General features: G+C 40.2%; 2 protein-coding genes across 2 annotated transcripts in view; both read right to left on the bottom strand.

Moving 5' to 3' along the window:
- Positions 1 to 9,687, bottom strand: part of akap6 (A kinase (PRKA) anchor protein 6) — a 223,063-nt gene extending 213,376 nt beyond the window's left edge. The window contains exon 1 of the mRNA XM_026151733.1: positions 9,396 to 9,687. The gene's annotated coding sequence lies outside the window, so the exon portion shown is untranslated. The remainder of the gene's footprint in view (positions 1 to 9,395) is intronic.
- Positions 9,688 to 18,423: 8,736 nt separating this feature from the next.
- Positions 18,424 to 20,428, bottom strand: part of arhgap5 (Rho GTPase activating protein 5) — a 51,508-nt gene continuing 49,503 nt past the window's right edge. The window contains exon 7 of the mRNA XM_026151197.1: positions 18,424 to 18,816. Within this exon, the coding sequence (XP_026006982.1) occupies positions 18,498 to 18,816 (319 nt within the window). The 3' untranslated portion in view covers positions 18,424 to 18,497. The remainder of the gene's footprint in view (positions 18,817 to 20,428) is intronic.

The raw sequence follows: 20,428 nt of genomic DNA on the forward strand, positions 1-20,428 counted from the left end.
TCGCTGTGAGTCGGCTTTCTCTACAAACTGGCCGAGCTGATCCAAAGTAAAAAGGCAGGCAGAGAAAAAGAGGGAGGTCAAATCAAAGGACATTGTCTTATTAAAGATGATTATTTTGTTGAGGAGATTTTGGTTAAAAGGATATTCGACTGGTTCCCTCCCAACAGCAGCGGCTTGACTTACAAGCAGAAGCAGAGAATATGACGCTAAATGTGATTCAGACCATTTTTGCTTATAATAATTTGACAGTATCATTATAAAATATCTGAAAAGCTTCTGTGTTATTTACAGTAGAAGCACTTTCAACAGAATTTGAAACAGAGACTAAGTGAGGCTGAAGGTTGCTGCTAGGTCATCTTAGATCCATCGTGTGATTTGGACCCCCCTTGGAGGGGTTGCCACAGCAACCTCTTACCTTATACCTATTATCCCCTACTGTCACGCCAACCCTCTCCATGTCCTTCTACACTATATCCATTCTGTCCTGTTTTCACTGACTTTCATTCCTCTTTTCTCCAGAGCATACCTCCACCTCTCAAACCTCACTTCCATCTGCTCAGTACTCTCACACTCACTACAACAATGTTATGCGCAAACATCATAGACCATGGAGACTCCCGCCTGACCTCATCTGCCAACCTGTGCATCAGGACTGCAAACAAAGGGCTCAGAGCAGATCCTTAATGCAATCCCACCACCCAACTTCAAACACCTCACCAATGTCTCACTGTCCTCATAGTACCACCGTTGTTGGTACTTCTCTGCCACTCCTAACTTCCTCATACCCAGGTATTACCACAGTTCCTCTTCTGGTACCCACTTTGCCTTCTCTAGATCCAAAAAGACAATGTGGAACTCCTCTGACCCTCTTTATGCTTCTCCATCAACACTGTCGAAGAAAGGCTCTCACCTGGAGTGCATTTTCTCAGCATGTAGTCATACCGCTGCTTGTTGATCATCACCTCTCTTCTTACTTTCTCTACATGTCTCATCAGGTTTATCCCTCTGTAGTTACTACAGCTCCCTCGTTACTGAAAACCAGTACCACTACAGTTCTCCATTCCTCAGATGTCCTTTCACTCTCCAAGATCATGTTAAACAGTCTGGATAAAAAAAAAATCCACTGCCCCCTCTAGTAGACATCTCTATACAGGTTTGTCATGTAGACCAACCACCTTTCCGCTCTTCATCCTCTTCATAGTTGCCCTCACTTTCCCCTCACGCCTTTCTTCTCACTCTCTCATTTTCATTCATCAATCTGCTCCTCATAGTACTTGTTCCACCTTCTCAGAACACTCTCTTCACTTGTGTGTCTGTAAACGCCTCTCACAACTAGTTATGATATTTAGCAGCATAAATGAATGTCAAAAAAAAGTGTCTTGGAAATAAAGTTGGGAAGGAATTCTACACTTTGTGGAGTAATTAGTACAATTTAAGGATAATTTTTGTCAGCGTAAAACTGCAAAAACCTTTGATTTCGTCATCCAGAGCACATAACATCAAGTTATAAATTCAACATCTGTAAGGATGTTTTATAGCGAAATGAAAACGGTGAAACTCATTCTATATGAGGCCCTTCTTTTTCGGTTTCTGTGCTACAAATACAATTCTGTATTGGTAATTCATGTACGGGTTTATCCAAACTGTATCCACAAATGCATTCATTGGCTCCTAAATAAAAATTATAACCATAAAGAAGTATTGGAAGAAACACCCTTCAACCATGCTATGATTGTTAACACTGCATTATACAGCCTTTCTGCAACATGTTTTTGGAACGCCACAAAAAGGCAGAGGATAAATGAAGTAATGCTCCTCCCCTGACATTAACATCAGCACAAAAACTGTTTATCAGGAGCTTCATGGGTTTCCAAGGTTGAGCAGTTTATGTAAGTGGGAAGTGTTGGTAGCACAGTGCTTTTTTTCAGCATACATTTCTGATCTCCAGGAAATTTGTATTTTTTTCTCAAAAACAATTGGGTATTGTACAATAAATGGGTTCATCTTATATTCAGAACCAACAGCACTTGAAATTAATACATATGAACTGCTTCACCTATGAGCACAGAGCTAACATCCAACATTCAAGTGTTCCTACATTCTGCTTTTGTGGAAACAGAAGCAGAATAAACCTTAACCCTAACCCAGATCATGTGATAGCCACTCCAACCTCAGACACACATACACTATGGCTGGTTTGTTCTAGTTAAACATGTGGGGGTGGTGTGTGCCACAGACACACACACAGCACTATTGTGTTATAAAGAAGGGCAGGGAGACCTTCTGGTCTCTCTCTTTCTCTTTGAGCTTTTATAAAGCTTTATTACCATATCACAGCTTGAATGGTTTAAGCGTCCTTCTTAGAGCCACTTTTAAGGAAGCACTATAGTGCTCCTAAGGACAAAGCAAAAAACATGTAGGAATGACCATCTGACTAAACTATTACAGTGCAGTGAAAAAGGATTCCTGCTCGATCATCGTAATGCCAGCAGCTCACCAGCCTCTATCTTTACTGTTCTCTCCCTGCTGGGGCTGTAGTGCATCAGCTCTGCAGAGAGAAACTGCGAGGAAAGGGAGCTGACAAACCAACCAGCATGCAGTTCACCACATCAGCAATTAAAGAATGACTCCTGGTTTCTGACATGTTTTAGCAGCTGTAAACTGCAGCACACCTGCTAACACAACCCGTCTGTAAAGATTTTTCATAATAAGGTAATAATGGTCATAAAGTCTTGTGCCAACTGCTCCAAAATACAGTAAATAAGACCATTTGCTCAAGAATAGATGTCACACCACAAACCCATCATAAACAGCATTTCACATAAATCAGACCGAGCCAGTCATAAAGAGCTGTCTTTTGACAGACGTTAAGGATTTCTGCAACAGATCTGTGATCCTCATAGCAGCCTGATAACAACATCATTATTACAGGATTAGTGCGAGGCACACAAAAGCTACAGATGAATAGAATAGAATAGAATAGAATTCAACTTTATTGTCATTGCACATGCACAGGTACAGGGCAACGAAATGCAGTTTGCATCCATCCAGAAGTGCTTTAGTGATATAGATATATTACAATATATATTAGCAATAATATAGATATGTGAGTATATTACAGAAATGGGTCTATTATGGTATGTTATAATGTACACGGTATGAAGTATGTTGTGAATATTCTATAACTATAAGTATGTACAGGCTGTAGTGAGTACAAGCTATGTACAGGATATGAACAGGATATAAATATGAAAAACTATACAGAATATGAAATAAATAACTTTACAGAATCTGGGATATACAGCTATACAGAAATGGGAACTATGCAAGTTGTAAACAGTTGTAGGATTAAAGATTATCGAATGTACAGGATGATTATTTACACAGAGCTATACAGTAGTGCAGTTAAGATAAGTGAGGGTGTAGATAGTTTCTACAGAGGCTATATAAAGTGCTAGTGGTTGTGAGTGGTGGTTCACTCCATGTTATTATTATGTGTTTGAGGGTACAGTTGTCCATTGTGGGTGTGTGTATGTTCAGTCCATGAGTTTAACGTGGGTCAGATGTCAGGAGGCAGAGTTCAGGAGTCTGACAGCTGTGGGGAAGAAGCTGTTCCGGTACCTGGTGGTCTTAGTCCGGAGGCTCCTGTGGCGCCTCCCAGAGGGCAGGAGGGTGAAGAGTCCATGTGATGGGTGACTGGGGTCTTTGATGATTTTCCCAGCCCTTTTCAGACACCGCTTCCTGTAGATGTCTTTTATGGCAGGAAGTGGTGCTCCGGCGATGCGCTGGGCAGTTTTCACGACCCTCTGCAACGCCTTCCGGTCCGAGGCAGAGCAGTTCCCGTACCAGACTGTTATACAGTTGGTCAGGATGCTCTCGATGGTGCAGCGATAGAAGTTCACCAGGATGTCTGAGGACAGGTGGTTCTTCCTCAGAGTCCTCAAGAAGAAGAGGCGCTGGTGAGCCTTCTTGACCAGCTTGGAGCAGTTGGTCGTCCAGGTGAGATCCTCGGAGATGTGGACTCCCAGGAACTTGAAGCTGCTCACACGCTCCACAGCCGTCCCCTTAATGTGGATGGGTGGATGTGGGTCAGCATTCCTCCTGTAGTCCACGATGAGCTCCTTGGTCTTCTCGGTGTTAAGCAGCAGGTTGTTTCTGTCGCACCACTCAGCCAGACGATCCACCTCCTCCCTGTAGGCGGCCTCATCGTTGTCACTGATGAGGCCAATCACCGTGGTGTCATCTGCAAACTTAATGATGGTGTTGGAACCATCAGCAGGTCTGCAGTCGTGGGTGAAGAGGGAGAAGAGGAAAGGGCTCATCACACAGCCTTGTGGTACACCGGTGTTCATTGTGATAGTAGATGAGCAGCGGTTATCCAGCCGGACATGTTGGGGGCGGTTGGTCAGGAAGTCCAGTATCCATTTGCAGATGAGGGAACTGATGCCCAGGTCTGTCAGTTTCCTGATGAGTTGTGAGGGGTGGATTGTATTGAATGCTGAACTGAAGTCTATAAACAGCATTCTGGCGTAGGTGTTGTTGTTGTCCAGGTGTGAGAGGACAGAGTGCATTGCGATGGAGACTGCATCCTCTGTGCTCCTGTTCTGGCGGTATGCGAATTGGTGGGGGTCCAGGGTGGGGGGGAGACAGGATTTGAAGTGTGCTAGGACCAGCTGCTCTAAGCACTTAGTGATGATGGGGGTGAGTGCTACTGGGCGGTAATCATTGAGGCAAGATGGGTTGGAGTTTTTGGGTATCGGGACGATGGAGGTGGATTTGAAGCAGGCCGGTACCACAGCGTGGGCCAAGGACAGATTGAATATGTCTGTGAGCACTCCTGCAAGCTCCCCAGAACACGCTCTGAGAACACGCCCGGGGATGCCATCAGGGCCTGCAGCCTTGTGGACATTGATCCTGCTCAGCACCGCTCCTACATCGGTGGGGGAGAGAGTCATAGGTTGGTGGTCCTTGGTTGGTGGAACCAAACATTCCTGATCGATAAAATGGGGCGAAACTGCAAAAATGGTTCATGAAGTTGGTTAAAAAGAAAATGCTTTATGACATTATTTAACCTTTATTTGTCTTTGAAACCTTGTACATGACTAACCAAGTAAAATCTGAACAGACATTCATGCAGAAAAGTTATCTTTACGCGCAGACTGCTTCTATAAAGGTTTATGCATGTTATCCCTAAAGCTTTGTCCAGATTTGTTTTGTTAAATGCCTTGAAAATGAACTTTACCAAAAATCAATTCAGGTCAAGGCGATGGCTGCTGGCTAATTAAAGGTGACCCCGGGAGAGTCTGGTCCTCTGTGGTGAAAGATCCACTCATTAGCCACCTCTACACTGTGACTGTGTTACCATAGAGCAACTGCAGGCAGGAGGCCAGGTGTTGAAGGTTAGGGGAGCAGGTTTAGCAGCAAGTAACAGGAAAATGGCCATCTTAGAAAACAAGTACACATATATATATCTAATATATACTCAAGACAGCAACAGAACAAATCACATCATGCAGACTTTCAGCTGCATTTCCACGTGTCTACAGCAGCAAAAGCTCTCACACTTTGCAGTTTGATGTCTGGAGTCTGAGAGCTGGTGCTAACAAAGATGTGTGGAGTGAGTCTCCTGCATTAATGCCAATCATCCTGTCGTAACCAGCACAGTAAGACACAGAGCGGCAGGCTTCCTAGTGTGTCCAAAGCCAAGCCTTCATGCTATTTAATTGGCTGAAATAACACCCGGTCAAGTTTCTAAGTCAACATGGGGGAGGTGCTTTCATCAGAGTAGCTGATGCTGTCTGAAACAGCAGCAGCCGACCTCCAGGAGAAAGAAGCAGACCAGATGGTGACGATAACTACTTCATTTTTAACTACCGTTTTTCAGGATTGGTGCAATGCTAGAGATGTGCTACAACAGTAAAGTAACAACCTCTTAATCTTTTTATATGAAGCACAAATGAAACACTTTGAATTATCAATGTTTTTATGCATTATTGTTGTGCAATGTTATATTTTACTGCTTCGATTGCGTATGTGTTCATTAGTTCACAGACACAGATGACTCCTTGGACTACTCCAAGTCTGTATTTTTAGTCAATTATCCTGGTAAGCACCTGCTTTTAGAAAAAACATCCTTCGTTGCAGTCTCAATACTCTGATATTCTTGCATTATATATCTAAAGTGCAGCACTTCAAAGCAAACAGAGCAAAACTGTGCAAACAGCGATTCTATCTGTTCCTATAAGTGCTCTTCTTTTGCATAGAACATTTCTGCAAATTCAATATGTGCCAAATGAGGAATCCAGTTCCATCCATCTTGGTTATCAACACTGGTAAAGCAAACCTGGTCCACAGTGTATTTCTAATGTGCCTAATGCTGTTTGTGAAAAATAAAACATGTCTCCAGTGACAATCAGAGTCTTACTGCTATTATCAAAGTCACACGGAGGCTGAAAACCTCACTGCACCAAGATAAAACTGTCCTCTTTCTTTGCATCTACTAGTGATATTCATTTGTTTTCATTTAAATTAAGTCCCAGTACTTAACCTGACCTGTAGTAAAAAGACATTATCGGGTTTAAACTTATTATTAGAGGCCAGTTTAACATGATAATGAGACTTTTGCTTTCTACCCAGCTCTAAGTCACTATGTGACCAACATAAACTCTTAAGGTTACTGTTTCTGAGTGTCATCATCACCCCATAAGATTAAAGCTAGTTCAGGATTAGTCCTTAAGAAAGCAAAGGAGTCATATTTCTTCTCTTCCCTCTCTTCTTTGTTTAAGCCTGGAGTTAATCCTATAAACCATCTTTAACAAGAGCGACCTACACCCACTTCACCCTCCATCACCTTTCTTCTGATGTCTATGCTTCTGTGCATCTCTGTTTCTCTCTCTCAGTCCAGTTTTACAGCTCAAGCGATAGTTACATCATATCCTGTGGAGTGGAAAACAAAGGCAGTGATCTGGATTGTACTGACCACGAACACTATACAGCTAACCAATAGGAAACAATGCTAATGACGGGCACACGGGAAATCGTACGGTCTACGGTCTGCGTCTACAACTACAACAACTTCAGACTTAAACACAGTTAAAAAACGACAAAAAAGCAGACGCAATTAAGCATAACTGAACTGATGTGAGGAAAAATGGAAAAGAACAACACTCTTTGTCAGAATATAGACCAATATGGGATATCTATCTGAACCCTGTTCATCAGAGAATCCACAATAAAATCTGAATACATGGAAAATAATGTTTGAAATCTAAACTCTAAGCACAGGACTGGAATTCACCCTGTGCTGTAACTAATGGCGAATAAATGCTCCAAATAAACACTATATATTTGGTTAATGTGAAGATATGTCCCTCCTATCAAGTTAAACTGATAGCAGAAGAAAGAAAAAGAAGAAATGCACACTTTTTGTTTTGCATCCAACAATTTCTATAAAACTATGCTGTAAAAAAGTATTGTCGTCCTTCCTGGTTTCTTATTTATTGCATATTTGTCACACTTAAACGTTTCATAGGATGAAAAATAAATGTAATAATAGACAAAGATAAATTGGATAAATGCAAAGAGCATATTTTAAATCATGAGTGAATTTATTAAGGGGAAAAAAGCAATGCACACCTATCACCTATCTGCATCTCAACCAGATTTAAGTCTAGATTTTGATTAAGCCACTCCAAAACATTACACTTTGAGCCATTCAGAGGAGGCCTTGCTTGAGTGTTTCAGCTCAGTGTGCTGCTACATAAACCAAGTGTCCTTGGGCTTCCAAGCATGTAGTAAGGACTTGATGTTTTAGTGAGAAGATTGATGATTCCCTGAATTACGACAGGTCGTGAAGAAGCAAAGCAGCCTCACACTATCACACTACCACCACCATGCCTGACTGTGAGTATGATCTTCTTTTGATGAAATGCTTTATAAGATATAAGCCAGATGTAACGGGACTCGAACTTTCCAAACAGTTCAACTTTTCTTTTCTCGCCAATATTTTCCAAAAGTCTTGGGGATCATCAAGATGTTCTTTGGCAAATGTGGGACCAGCCTTTGAGACTGTGTTGGCTTTGGTCGGCAGTGGATATCATTTGGCTCCGTATCGTTTTTCCTGTTGGATCATGACTGCTGACCATAACTAAGACAAGTGAGGTCTGCAGTTCTTTAGATGTTGTTCTGGATTCTTCTATGACCTCCTCGGTGATATGTTGAGACGCTCTTAGAAAAAGTTCTCCATTTGTGAATAATGGCTCTCGCTGGGTTCTCTGTAACCCTTTCCAGACTGACAGGTGTCAGTGACTTTGTTTCTAATCTGCTGTTGAGTTTCTTTAGATCGTGGAATGATGCTTTATGAGATAATTTATTAAACAGGTATGGCAGTAATCAGGCCTGGGTGTGGCTACTGATTATTAACCTCAGCTTTCCAAAACAAATGTGGTTAATCACACTTAATCCATCCCTTGATTTAACAAAGGGAGCAATTACTTTTTCCCTTAATAAATAAAATCAACATTTTAAAACTAAAGGTTGTCTGAAGTTTTTTTGATCCGTCATCAGGAAGGAGACAAACACTTTTTTTAAAGCACTGTACTTCCATCACTTTGAGAAACTGTCAGTACTACAAATCTGCTTACATTATGCTCCTTTCAGCAAAAAAACTGTCCTGTATTCTTCCCCTGAAAAGGACAATGTTACATTTCTGTTGCAGGAATTAAAGCCTTTTGTATGCACAGCACTTTGCTGTCTTGCAATGAGATACTGTGCAAACTATAGTGATCAAACATGTGAATAATGAACTCTTCATTTTCAAACACAGCACAGGGAGACAGACCAAACAGGAGACAGGAAACCCGACTATGCTTACATTTGTTTGTTAGACTGGGTTAAGTGGAAGTGAATGAGAACTTTGTTTGAGCCCCATTTTGCATTAAGAACCTAAAAACATTCTGAGTGTTCAAAAACATCAAAAGCAGGCACCAGGTCCTAAAACTGCCAAGGTAGCAAACCAGATTTTGATATGAGGTGAAAGAGAGCAGTAAGAGAAGCAGGGGAGCAGACTGGGAACAGAAAGGAGAGGTGTTGCCCTCTTTCTGTATGCAGCAGGCAGAGCGAGCTTCTGCAGAACAGGCCTCCATAACAAAAGCTAAGATAGAGAGAGAGAGGCAGAGATTGGGAGTCACCTCCCTCTGCTTCTGTCTCCCTCTATCCATTTCCTTTTCTCTCTCTTTCTTTCATTTGCATCAGTTTGGGTGCGAGAGCGTCACACAACTTATTAAATCAGCATTCCAGGAAGGATTACAGTGACACACACACACACACCCTTTCATGTAGTCAAAACAGAAGAAAGGGTACTCAGAGCAACAGAGAGCAGGTTTAGCAGTACATACCACATCTCTGTTCATCCTTTAGTCCATCTCATTTCTTCCTTCTCTGCTTTTCCGTTAGAGGATGCAGAGTGAGGAGAAGGGAGGTGCCGTTGATGTTGTGGCAATCCCACTGCAGAAAGAGAGCGAGCGAGCGAGAGACAGAGATGATGCTAACACAGGAGAGGCTAAAGCTAAACTAGCCACCAGCTCAGTATGGGACGGTGGGGTGAAAGGACGGATGGGAGGGATGATGATGATGATGCGGCACCTTTCAGTTTGGAAACAGAGAGGGAGTGAAAGAGAGAGAGAGAGGGGTCGCCCTGTTACCTTGGAAACTGAGATGATGTGATGGAGAGGGTGGAGCTGAGTTCTGATTGGCTGACAGGGTGTGGTGCTCCCCTTCCTGAGGGAGAAGAGAAAGGAGGGGGGAGGATGACAGCGCAAAGGCTGGGTTGTGAGAAGCAGCTGCTCTCTCTCTTTTCTTTTTTTCCTCTGATGCCAGAGGACACATAGGGAGCACAGGAAGTCCTCAACGCCCCCCACTGGACAATCCTGGAAGTGCAGAGGAAGATGAGGGAAGCCAGCACAGTACAGCACATTCCCTAACACCAAATTCTATGTTACACAGGTTTCTCACAAAGCAAAAGCTCTGTAACATAAACATGTCCCAACTTTGGGGATAAATAAAGTATAAATAAATAAATAAATAATGAAATTTAATAAGAAAAAGAAAAAGTCTCACATAAATTTTTATATATTAAAAGTTATTTCAAGAAATGCATTACAATTATAAATACATAGGGAAATAGATAGAAAGTATATTTACATGGAGTGAGAGATAAAAGGGGCTTAATGTGTGTGTGTGTGTGTGTGTGTGTGTGTGTGTGTGTGTGTGTGTGTGTGTGTGTGTGTGTGTGTGTGTGTATTAACTAAATGCCTGGTTAATACACAGTACATTACTGCATATGCATAATAGCAGCTCAAAGCACAAGTTTGAAGAAGAGGTGTAGTTTCATTGTCTGATAATACTGCCAACATGCAGCAACAAGCTTAAATTGTGTGTATTTTGTGTGTTTCTTTAGGTTGTAGTCTTTGCATTAGACTCTTTTAAACTGCATTCAAATCCTAAATGTAAGCATTTATACAACATATAAACCACTAGTAACAGTTATTGGTGGGTGATAATGTATTGAAACAGGCACCGTATATCAATATTTTTTAAAACAAACATAAGTATTCTGGGAATACTATGGACAAGAGGGCTCATCTCATGCACCACCATCCTGAGGTAACTTTAGCTGAGGAAATTTACATTTAATTGGCTCAACCAAAAAAACAACCAACCAACCAACCAGCTACCTCCTTTTTCAGAGCAAGCTAATGGCTCAGTCAGACGAGGGAAATGAGGACAGCAATGTCACTGCATTTACAGAAAATTGGTGGCTACATGGTGACTGAAATTTTGATCACATTCTGTCACCTATTGCAACTTGCGGGGACTAAATGAGCTTGAGGATGTTGCACACTCTCCTAATCAGAGTTAGCCTTTCTGCAAACAGTTACAGTCTGATCTGGACCGACTGCAATCACTCAGAGATTGTTGAAGGTTTGCAAATAATTGCTGTGTCATTTATAAATGCAGGTGTTGATATGATGTTGCCATCAGTCTGACTAGGACCGATGACAGACTAACGCCATCTTATTACAACATTTTTTGCAGGTTCAAGTGATCCGATAAGATCCGTTTATCTTATCGGATGAAACAAAAGATTACAAAGTTTAACTTTGCGGACATAACTTGAAGCAGAAAAATTGGTTAAAAAATCGCAAAGTATATTCGCAATATATATTACTGCAATACTAAGCATATCATGCAAGAAAATCACAAAAATAATTCACCAGATAGTAACAAACACGTTGAAAAACCTCAAATAAATACATTTTTTTCAAAATCAATAGTGCAATTTTTTGTTAACTCCAGGATGGAAAGAGAGCCACTACATCTGCTGACAAATACTTTTTACCGATTGCTGTAAGGAAATCACTATACTGTGCAAAACACAGTATTTTTTTATATTTTTCTTCCAAAAAGCCAGATTTTCTTGTCAGCAGTTATCCAGGCTACTGAAGGTCTTTTAAAGTTTGTCTTTGGACACTGGCTGCTTTTTCACTCATTGTCAGTCTCGTTCTTGCACCTGACTATTTTTTAGATAATTGTTTGTTTGACAGGCATAATGTTTTTGCACCACCAGGGTGATTCCCAAAGATTAATCTGCCAAAAACGTGGCATGTCTTGTCATGGTGTACAATGTTTTGAAGAGACTGAACAAGCAGAGGACAAAAGAAGAAGTAGCCGTTCTAGAAAATGATTTACAGCAGATGAACAGGATCTGAAAGTAATCTTCTACAGAAACAGGAAACAGTGCTACTGTGTTTTACAGATGGCTGTAGCTACTTGACACCACAGCACCATCTGCTGCCAAGAAGGTAAGTTCAGGTAGGAAACTGGAGACAAAAGGCCGCTTTACATCAGTTATTCACGGCGCATTTCATTTCTTTCAGTGGCTGCATGTGCAGTTTTTTCTCTTAATTCACCTGTTCGTTTACTGCTAGAAATCAACAAACAAACTCCTGTGTGTATGAAGAAACTTCCAAAGGGAACAATATTAACTACAAAAATCTTACATGAACTGCTCGTGTGTGTCCACTATTACTAGCCTCTGACACTTGCATTCAAAATGTTTACATTTACTTCAGATGTTGGTCAAGTGGCTGTTTCTTCTTCCTCTTCTTCGTCTTTTTTCTTGAACAGAAATTAAATGTAAAGTGCTGGAAACTTGTATCTTCGCTATGCTTACAAAAATGTATATTAAAAAAATCATATATAGATAATTTACAGAGCCTTTAAGCTAGTTTATATATGAAGCTAATAAGCGACCCTAGCACTTGCAGAACATCCCGCGGCCACCAGAGGGCCTCCTATAGAGAGACGCGATGGGGTTGTGGGTGGATTCATGCTGACATAACGTTAAAAAAAGATCTAAATAAGCTTAGTGGTTAATAGTATGGCAAATAAACTGCCTTATATTTAAATGTTATGCTAATCATGATTTATTAGGCATAACCAAAGTGCCTCTGAAGTAACGTTTTTTTTTTGCCCTTATTGTAACACTAATTATTATAAGTCAGTATTAATCATATGATTAATAGCTGCAGCAAATCAAGCACTCAACATTGATGTAATGAATTAATGGAACAACTGATATAATTTTATTTTTAATGACAAAAAATAATCCAATTTCCTGTGACTTTAAACTGAGTATAAAAGAAAGAAATATGATCCATAATTTATTCGTCATGATAATTGACACACTTAAGTCAATTCATTAAGTCGTGTTCTGTTTGTCAGTAAGCATAGCTGCTGATATTTAAGGCACGATGCTGATCGTTATTGAGGTTTTACATGATTTTTTTTATGTGCATGTGTTTTCAGTAAGGGAAGATGCTGATGTGTAAAGGTTTATACCACCAGATGGAGCACTTTACATTCTGTTGGTGGAAGCAAGAGTTGTAACCGGTAAAACGAATTTCATTTTTGTGACCTAATAAATATCATGAGTTTTATCACTGATGTTGGAAAATTAAAAAAAACAAAAAATGAAGAAGACCAAACAAAACAAACAAAAAAAAAAAAAGGAATGATTAAAGGCATATTTAAGCACTGTAACAATTTTATATGTGCTTTCATTTTATGCTACTTTTTACTTTAACTCCATTAGATTTCAAGAAAGTTCCTTTCACTCAATTCCAAACCAGGATGTCTCATAAAAAGTTCCAACTTTGTCAAGTACAACGTTCAGATTTTGTTTGATAATCTAAGAGTAAATAAGGGTAACCCTACAGCCTAATAAGAACATTGTTTGGAGGGACGGTTTTGGACTAATGCTTAAGAGGTTGGAGAATAATTAATTGCTTAAGTACTAGTATATATTCCTGTTAAAACATCATGTCAAGGACCTGAATTCAAAATTTCTACTGAATATACAAAAAAATATATATATCAGCAAAACATAAAGTACACAAAGCCCTCAGCCTTCAGACACACTATTATTTTTATTATTATTTGATGGTCCAGTAATGGTTAGTCGTTAGTTAAACCATTCTGATACAATTGTATTCAATTCTTTAGGCCTTTGTTTGTTTTTTTCTGAACATCTTGAGTACAGATGCCTCTTTTGTCACATCTGCTGTGTTTATGGTTTACCTGGGAACCCCAAGTTTAATGTTTAATTGCTTGTTTTACTTAAAGGGACATCACATTTACTATAGATAACCCTAATCTGACAAGTACTGTAACAAGGGAGTTCAGCTGCATTAGCTTCATTGTAGTTGACAGGTTTATTCAAAGCTTATATATTTATCTGTGAGATAGGTCAGTGTAGGTTTAGCCTAGCTTAGCATGAAGCCCGAAAGGAAAAAAAACGTTAACAAAAATACGAAAAGTATTCTACTCAAATTACACTTCAATAATTTGATTTCTATATTCCATAAGAACTTTTTTAATCAATTATTAATGATAAAAGCTCAACATTTATCACTGCTATCAGCTAATTCTTTCACTATCATTTTTTCCTACATATAAGTCATGCTGAAGCTAAGCTACAGTTTGTTATGGAATTACAGAATAAATATCTACTTTTTGTAAAAGATCTTTTTTGTAATTTAACCCACCGCTTAAATTGTGAGGAGGAATTTAGTCATTACGTTGCACCGCTGCTAATTAGCAAAAATAACAAATTTAAAACACCTTCACCAGAACACCATCACAGAATAAGAGCATGGTTGTGACCAGTCACAATGCAAATGAATACACAAACACACTTTATGAAGTACAGGGTTAATTTACTTGTACTTCATTTAAGCCGTTGTCTTATTTAAAAAAAAAAAAAAAATTTAAAAGATGAATTTAAAAATGCCAGCACCGATTTCGTTTCTGCTTCGACTCCTACGATAAGAAACCTTATTAAAACACTTACATGTCACGTTTTGGTTTTTATTATAAGACTATAAAAATATACAGAAATATAAACAAAGATTGACAACTTTGGAAAAAAGAATCTTTATTTGGAAACATTATGGAGAGCAAACAAAGAAAAAAAAAGATCTTTTAGAGTTTTTCCATTTCTGAAAATCATTTTTATTTACTATAATACAGCGGATGTTAAAAGTCAGTTGGTTTGTACACCGGTGTGATTGGATAAAGGCAGATCTTATTGGGGAAAAAAAAAGGTAAATTAAAAGAAGAGTCGATTGATTGATGGAAAACTACAGACGAACTTAGTCTTATATCATCTAGCAGCTGAACCCCACCCTCCCTCAGCCCTGCCCCCCAGGAAAAACACTCTCACACTCTCTCCCAGCCTCACTTATTCACTTGCTTCAATGTGCCCTTCAAAATCCTCCTCTGTCCAAAATCATAAAATCTGTAAAGTAGGGTTTGGCTTCCGCTCTGAATATTTTCTTCCTTTAGCACAGCTTTGACCTCATCGCTCACATCTCAGAAGAAAATATTTGCCCCATTATAGATGCAGGTCTCCTTCAAAGTGCCCTCTCAATCAGACCTGTGATGTGAGGTTAGACAGGTGTTTGGCTCCATTCCTTTCCCCTCAGTAAAACTTGTTTTATCTCAAGGTCATATGCGAAACCAATCATCTAAGTTGGTTCTGTTAATTGCATAATTGTCCACAATTAAAAACATGACATTTTTAATGTCTAACAGACCAGTTTTTTGAGCACCGACTAAAAAAATAACAAGACTTGCTTTACAAAGCAGTGAGCCATTATGAGGTCTGAAAAGAGTGCAACGAGGACACAGAAGGAGACGGGCGTCCAAAACTACATTATATCACTGACTCGTCTCTCAATGCTGACATTCACTGAGGGATAATGCTTGGCTGTAGCGCTGGAGAAGGCAGCAGAAAGTGCAGAGAGGAAGTTCATAAAAGTGGGTTAAATTATAAATGAAAGTACTTTTTAAAAGGTTCTTCAAAAAGGGGAAAAAAAGAGAAAAAGTTTATTAAAGTGAATTAAAAATGATGAGGAGCACAGCAGCTGCACGCGAGCAGGACATTTTAGTGGAAGTCTCAGGTTCACCACAGTAAAACCCTTTAAAAATAGACATTTTCAGTTCAGTACCTACACCGACATTCACTCTGTGTCTGCTCGTCAAGCTCACTGACAGTTTTTGGCTGCTGCTTTTAAACCGAGGTCATTTCTGCTGCCTAAAATGTGTTTCTGTCCATCTGAATCCACGTGCTGCACCATTAGCAGGAAGTTTAACCTGCCTTGAACCTGTATCTGTCATCCTCACAGACAGCGACCACAAATAACACATCTGGCTAGCTTTTTAAACACACTCAAAACAAATATTTACATATTATTTCGTATAAATACATAAACTAATTGAGAGTACCATTAATATAGACTTTATAATTACAGAATACAGAAGCATTTTAGGGGCTGATTTAGGACACGACCTGGAAAGATGTTGTTTTTGGTGCCAATTAAATTTCCAAATAAACCAAATTAATATTCACTTACTGTTTATAAGACACAACTATATTCTATAAAAATTGAAATGACCTGCACACATATATTTCTGACTTTTGCTGGCATGTGCAGATTAAAAGTGTGGCTATTTTCTTTATTGTTTCTAACACATCAACAGTAATGGATGCATTCAGATTTAGTCCCCCCGACTACAAAAATAGTTATTTATTAAATACTGTAACTATTATGTAGTATATAGCATTATTTTATTGGCATATTTTAATTACAAAAAGTGCAATATATACCTTTAAAATGTAATTGTTCGCTTCATGAGAATTTTATTCCAAATTGTTACCAACTTGTACGTTTCAGCTCATGGAAAAGCTTAAAAATGATTATTACACAGCAGACAGGAGAACTTGGATCCAGATGGACAGAAGACCAGAAATAAGGAGTTAGATATCCTCTACGGGGCTTTATGTTCAGCACGAGAGGCTTCATTTATGTGCCTCCGTCTCCCTCAGTGTGCCGCAGACGAAGAAAGCAATGAGATTTTTATTTGTGTGTGTGTTGGACAGGTCAAAGAGGAGTTCAAAACTAACCATCTGTTATCAAACCCACTCCCATCCCCTGTGTAAACACACACGCTCACTCTCTCATTCACACTCACACACCACCCAAACCACAAAGAAATATGATTATAGCTTCTGACAGATTATAGTCCAGTACCCCGTGGTAGTTCACTAAATCAGCAACTTCTGCTGCTGATATTTTTTTATATATTTATATATACTTATATATACTTCTTTCCTCTATTTAGGGAAAACTATATAACCAAAAATATGATATTAAGTGTTGATTTCTTGCACAGCGGAAAAAGAACAAATGCCAAAAAAACCCCGAAAATGTTTTCTGAAACGTTCCCGTTAACCCAAAGAGATTCAGATAAAACAATGCAAATCTGAACAGGAGCTCATTTAGTTTCATTTCTTTCTTTTTTTTTTTTACGTTAAAGCTCTTTTTTTTTTTCACTAAGTGGCAAAAACAGAGACATGCAAACTTTTGATTTCAACAAACCAACAGAAACGGGAGAATGAAAAAAAAATGGAAATGAAAAGATGTAAAGCATCCTCTAGGAAGTAAGCCCAACATGGAAGACGCCTCCTTGAACCAAACAGGTCCAGAATGCATCGCAACGTAGTGGTTTCCTTATTCATGTGCCATCGTCGAGGGGTTGCCGTCCCTTCCGATTGAGAGGCGGTGCATTAACAGTTCGAGGCTCTATGGAGACACTCAGGAACAGTTAGTGTGACGACTCGCTCACATGGAGCATCACAAATCCAAAAGTCCACATTCTCCGTTCCTTTTTCCCTTCTGAATCCCCTCCTTCCCCATGATGGGAAGGTACAAAGTGGCTGCGATACAAACCACAGGTCAGTTCACACAGATACACCATCACACACATCATCAGCATCATCACACACAAACACACAAGCTGGGTCGATATCTGACGTTACAAAAAATATTTTTGTTTTAAAAAAAATGAAAAGAATGGAAAGAAAAAAAGAGCTAAGCAAACAGACATGAAATTGGCATGTGGACTTTTGACACAAATCGTGCATGTGCTGTCCTTGACGAGGGTCAAAGTTCATGTAGCGGGAAGGGGGTTCTTTGTTTTTTTTCTCTCTTTTTTTTGTCATTTAGGATTTAAAAGTGAGAGCGCACCCATCTGCCACCTCACTGAAACTGAAAAGCTCTTCTACAAGGCTTTGACTTCATCTCGCGCCCATGAGTGTGTTTGACCTTTAGTGTCTTGTTGATCCCTCCTTCCTTCTTATGAACAAAGGTCAAACAAAAGAAGAAGAAATGTTTTCCTGTGCTGAAACCTGCAGGAAGACTGAAATCCTCACAGTCAGCATGCGTGTTAGTCAGGTAGCCGGTCAAGTCAGCTAATGAGTCCGCCAATCAGTCCGTATCAGATAATTTCACATTTGAGTTGCAGTCGCAGGGATTCAACTTCCCTTTTCTCTTATCTCGGAGCGGGGATGAGGAGGGCGGTGCTTAATAGGGACTTCTGGCCCCCAATGTGCTATTCCGTCTGGGTTAAAGGTAGGAGTGTGTCCTGGGATCCCAAGAGTCTGTGTCTGACCCTGTGGAACGATTAGTGTTGTCACTATGTGCCAAATCAAAGCGGTTCATTCGCGGTTTTCAGCTTCTGTATCATGAAGGGGGGCAGTCAGATACAAAAATTAGTTCCAAAAGGTGACGTGCGATTGTAATTCTCTAATCCAGGATTTTCCTCACAGGATGAGCAGGTCTCACAGATTAGGTTTGATCCAACAAATGGTCGATGCGCCTCTAAACCCCCAAAGCTCATTCACCTCCAAGTCGATGACAAACAGCAGCTGATGAATCCCCCAAAAATCAGCAACCAGGTTGTTTTATTTTCCATTTTTATGAGCCCGCCAGCTATTTGTAGAGCAGAGGATGACCTGCAATTGTCGGCCGTAAGCGGCTGGCAGCGCGGGCAAACAACCACCCTCCACTTCACTTCCCAGCATGCTCCTCTGGCTCTTATATGAGTGGGTCAGGGGGCAGGGTGTGCTGGATCTGCTGTGGCTGCAGGGGGGGCGGCAGCTGCAGCGGCAGCAGGGCCTCCACCATGTTGTGGCAGTGCGGGGGCGGTGTCCCTTCGCTGCTGGAGCTCTCGGCCACCTCGCCGCCGTGGAAGAAGTAGTCGCTCTGTACAATGAAGGACTCGATGACGGCCTGGTTCAGCTTGGTGGTCGACAGCGTGTCCTTGTTCTCGAAGTCGGGCCGCATGAGCGTGGGCCAGAAGCAGATGGACAGATTGTCGGCTGTCATCAGGGTTGTTTTGCTATGCTGGCTCACTCTGCGGGGAAATAAAAAGGTTCAAAGTTAAATCAACACTGGAAACAACAGCTCCAGAAAACAGGTGGTCTAAGGTGACAGCACGTAAGGAAATGAAAAATACCTTGACTTTTTATTTATTCTTTAACTGCTAAAAACATAAGAAAGCAGATAAAGGTTTGTCAGTTAAAGTGGACTCGTGATGTTCATTTCAGGCTCCATATTTTTATTCGTGGACTCTGGAGTGGCTTAGCATGATTCACAGTTCAAAATAATCCTTATTAATTAAATAGCCAACTTCCTTCCGACTGACTGCTGCTCATAAACAGAAAGTTTAAACAATAAGTGGGTGGAGCTTGTTTGAAACAGCATATAGATGACGGGAAAGAAGGAAAAGCCGAACGGTTTGTCTTAAAGTTGTCATACTCTGCTTGGTTACTGTGTGCAAACGAACCAAAAACCATGCATTGGGATTTTAGCACTCCATGATATTAACACATACCTCGCTATATTCTCTATAAAGTGGGAACAATGTGGGACTCTTATATCACATTTAAATGTATTCAGTTACTTAGTGAGGAGCTATTGCAATATTCAGTAAATTTAGTAAGACCGTTCTAACATGATTTATGCCGTTTCACTGCTTTTCACTCATTTAGGGGATAGTCTGGTTCCTTTGAAGTGGGGTTACGTGAGGTACACGCTCACTGTCAGTGTGCTATCTTCAGCAAATGGCAGCAGGCGTGCGCCCAAGCTGACAGGAGCCCCGAATGGCACAGGAGCAGAGAAATGTACAGCTGTGAACAGAATCGAATGCAAAAACCCACTTTTCTGAGGGACTGTTTTTGTCAGTGGAGCTCGGTGCTTATTAAGAGAACGACTTCTTTCTTAGTGTGTTTCAAACTTTGACAGCTGCTGTTCCATTAAGCTGAAGTGTTCCTTTAAACTTCAAGATATTATTTGCTGGTTTACTAGTGCTGTGCAGCGAACGGTGCTGGAGACATGGATAAAAGCCACATTCTGTGATGGAGTGACGACATCGATCAGCATGAGGAATGTCTGCACTTATCGATGCATTCCTAGTTTAATGTCTTATTTGCAGCTTTTGCTTCATGTTGTGTGAATTTCATGTTCTTTATTTTCTCTTTTTTTAATTTTCAACCATCTGTGTCGCAGAAACTGTCAATTCATCACAACTTGTGTCCTCCCCAACTTAATTTTTGGGATTTGCATGCCGTTGCCCAGCTTCAGAGTGACTTCATTTTAGCACCTGGTAGAAAAACCGTCCCTCTTAAAGCTGCTCGGCAGTCTGTGTCTGTTCACCATCACCCTGTGTTGCAGCTACAGGCTGTAATAGTCTCTCATCTCATGTCTCGCTTAATGTTAGGTCACCTTGTCCGCCTCTTATATTAGTCATGGGTGTTGTTTAGAATTTCATTTCATGTCGGACATTTTCCCTCTTTACTTATCTCACAGGATAACACTGCTGTTTAATTCAAATGTGTTCAGGTCCTCTCATATGACTCTGACCCTTTGAAACTTGTGTTTTGGCTTCTATTTTTTTTTTAAGTCTTGCCCACAAACACCAAACCGTAAAGAAGCTCTAAAAATACAAAAATCCTCTTGCATGACGA

This window comes from Astatotilapia calliptera, chromosome 19 (genome assembly GCF_900246225.1).
Source record: "Astatotilapia calliptera chromosome 19, fAstCal1.2, whole genome shotgun sequence".
Taxonomy (NCBI): Eukaryota; Metazoa; Chordata; class Actinopteri; order Cichliformes; family Cichlidae; genus Astatotilapia; species Astatotilapia calliptera.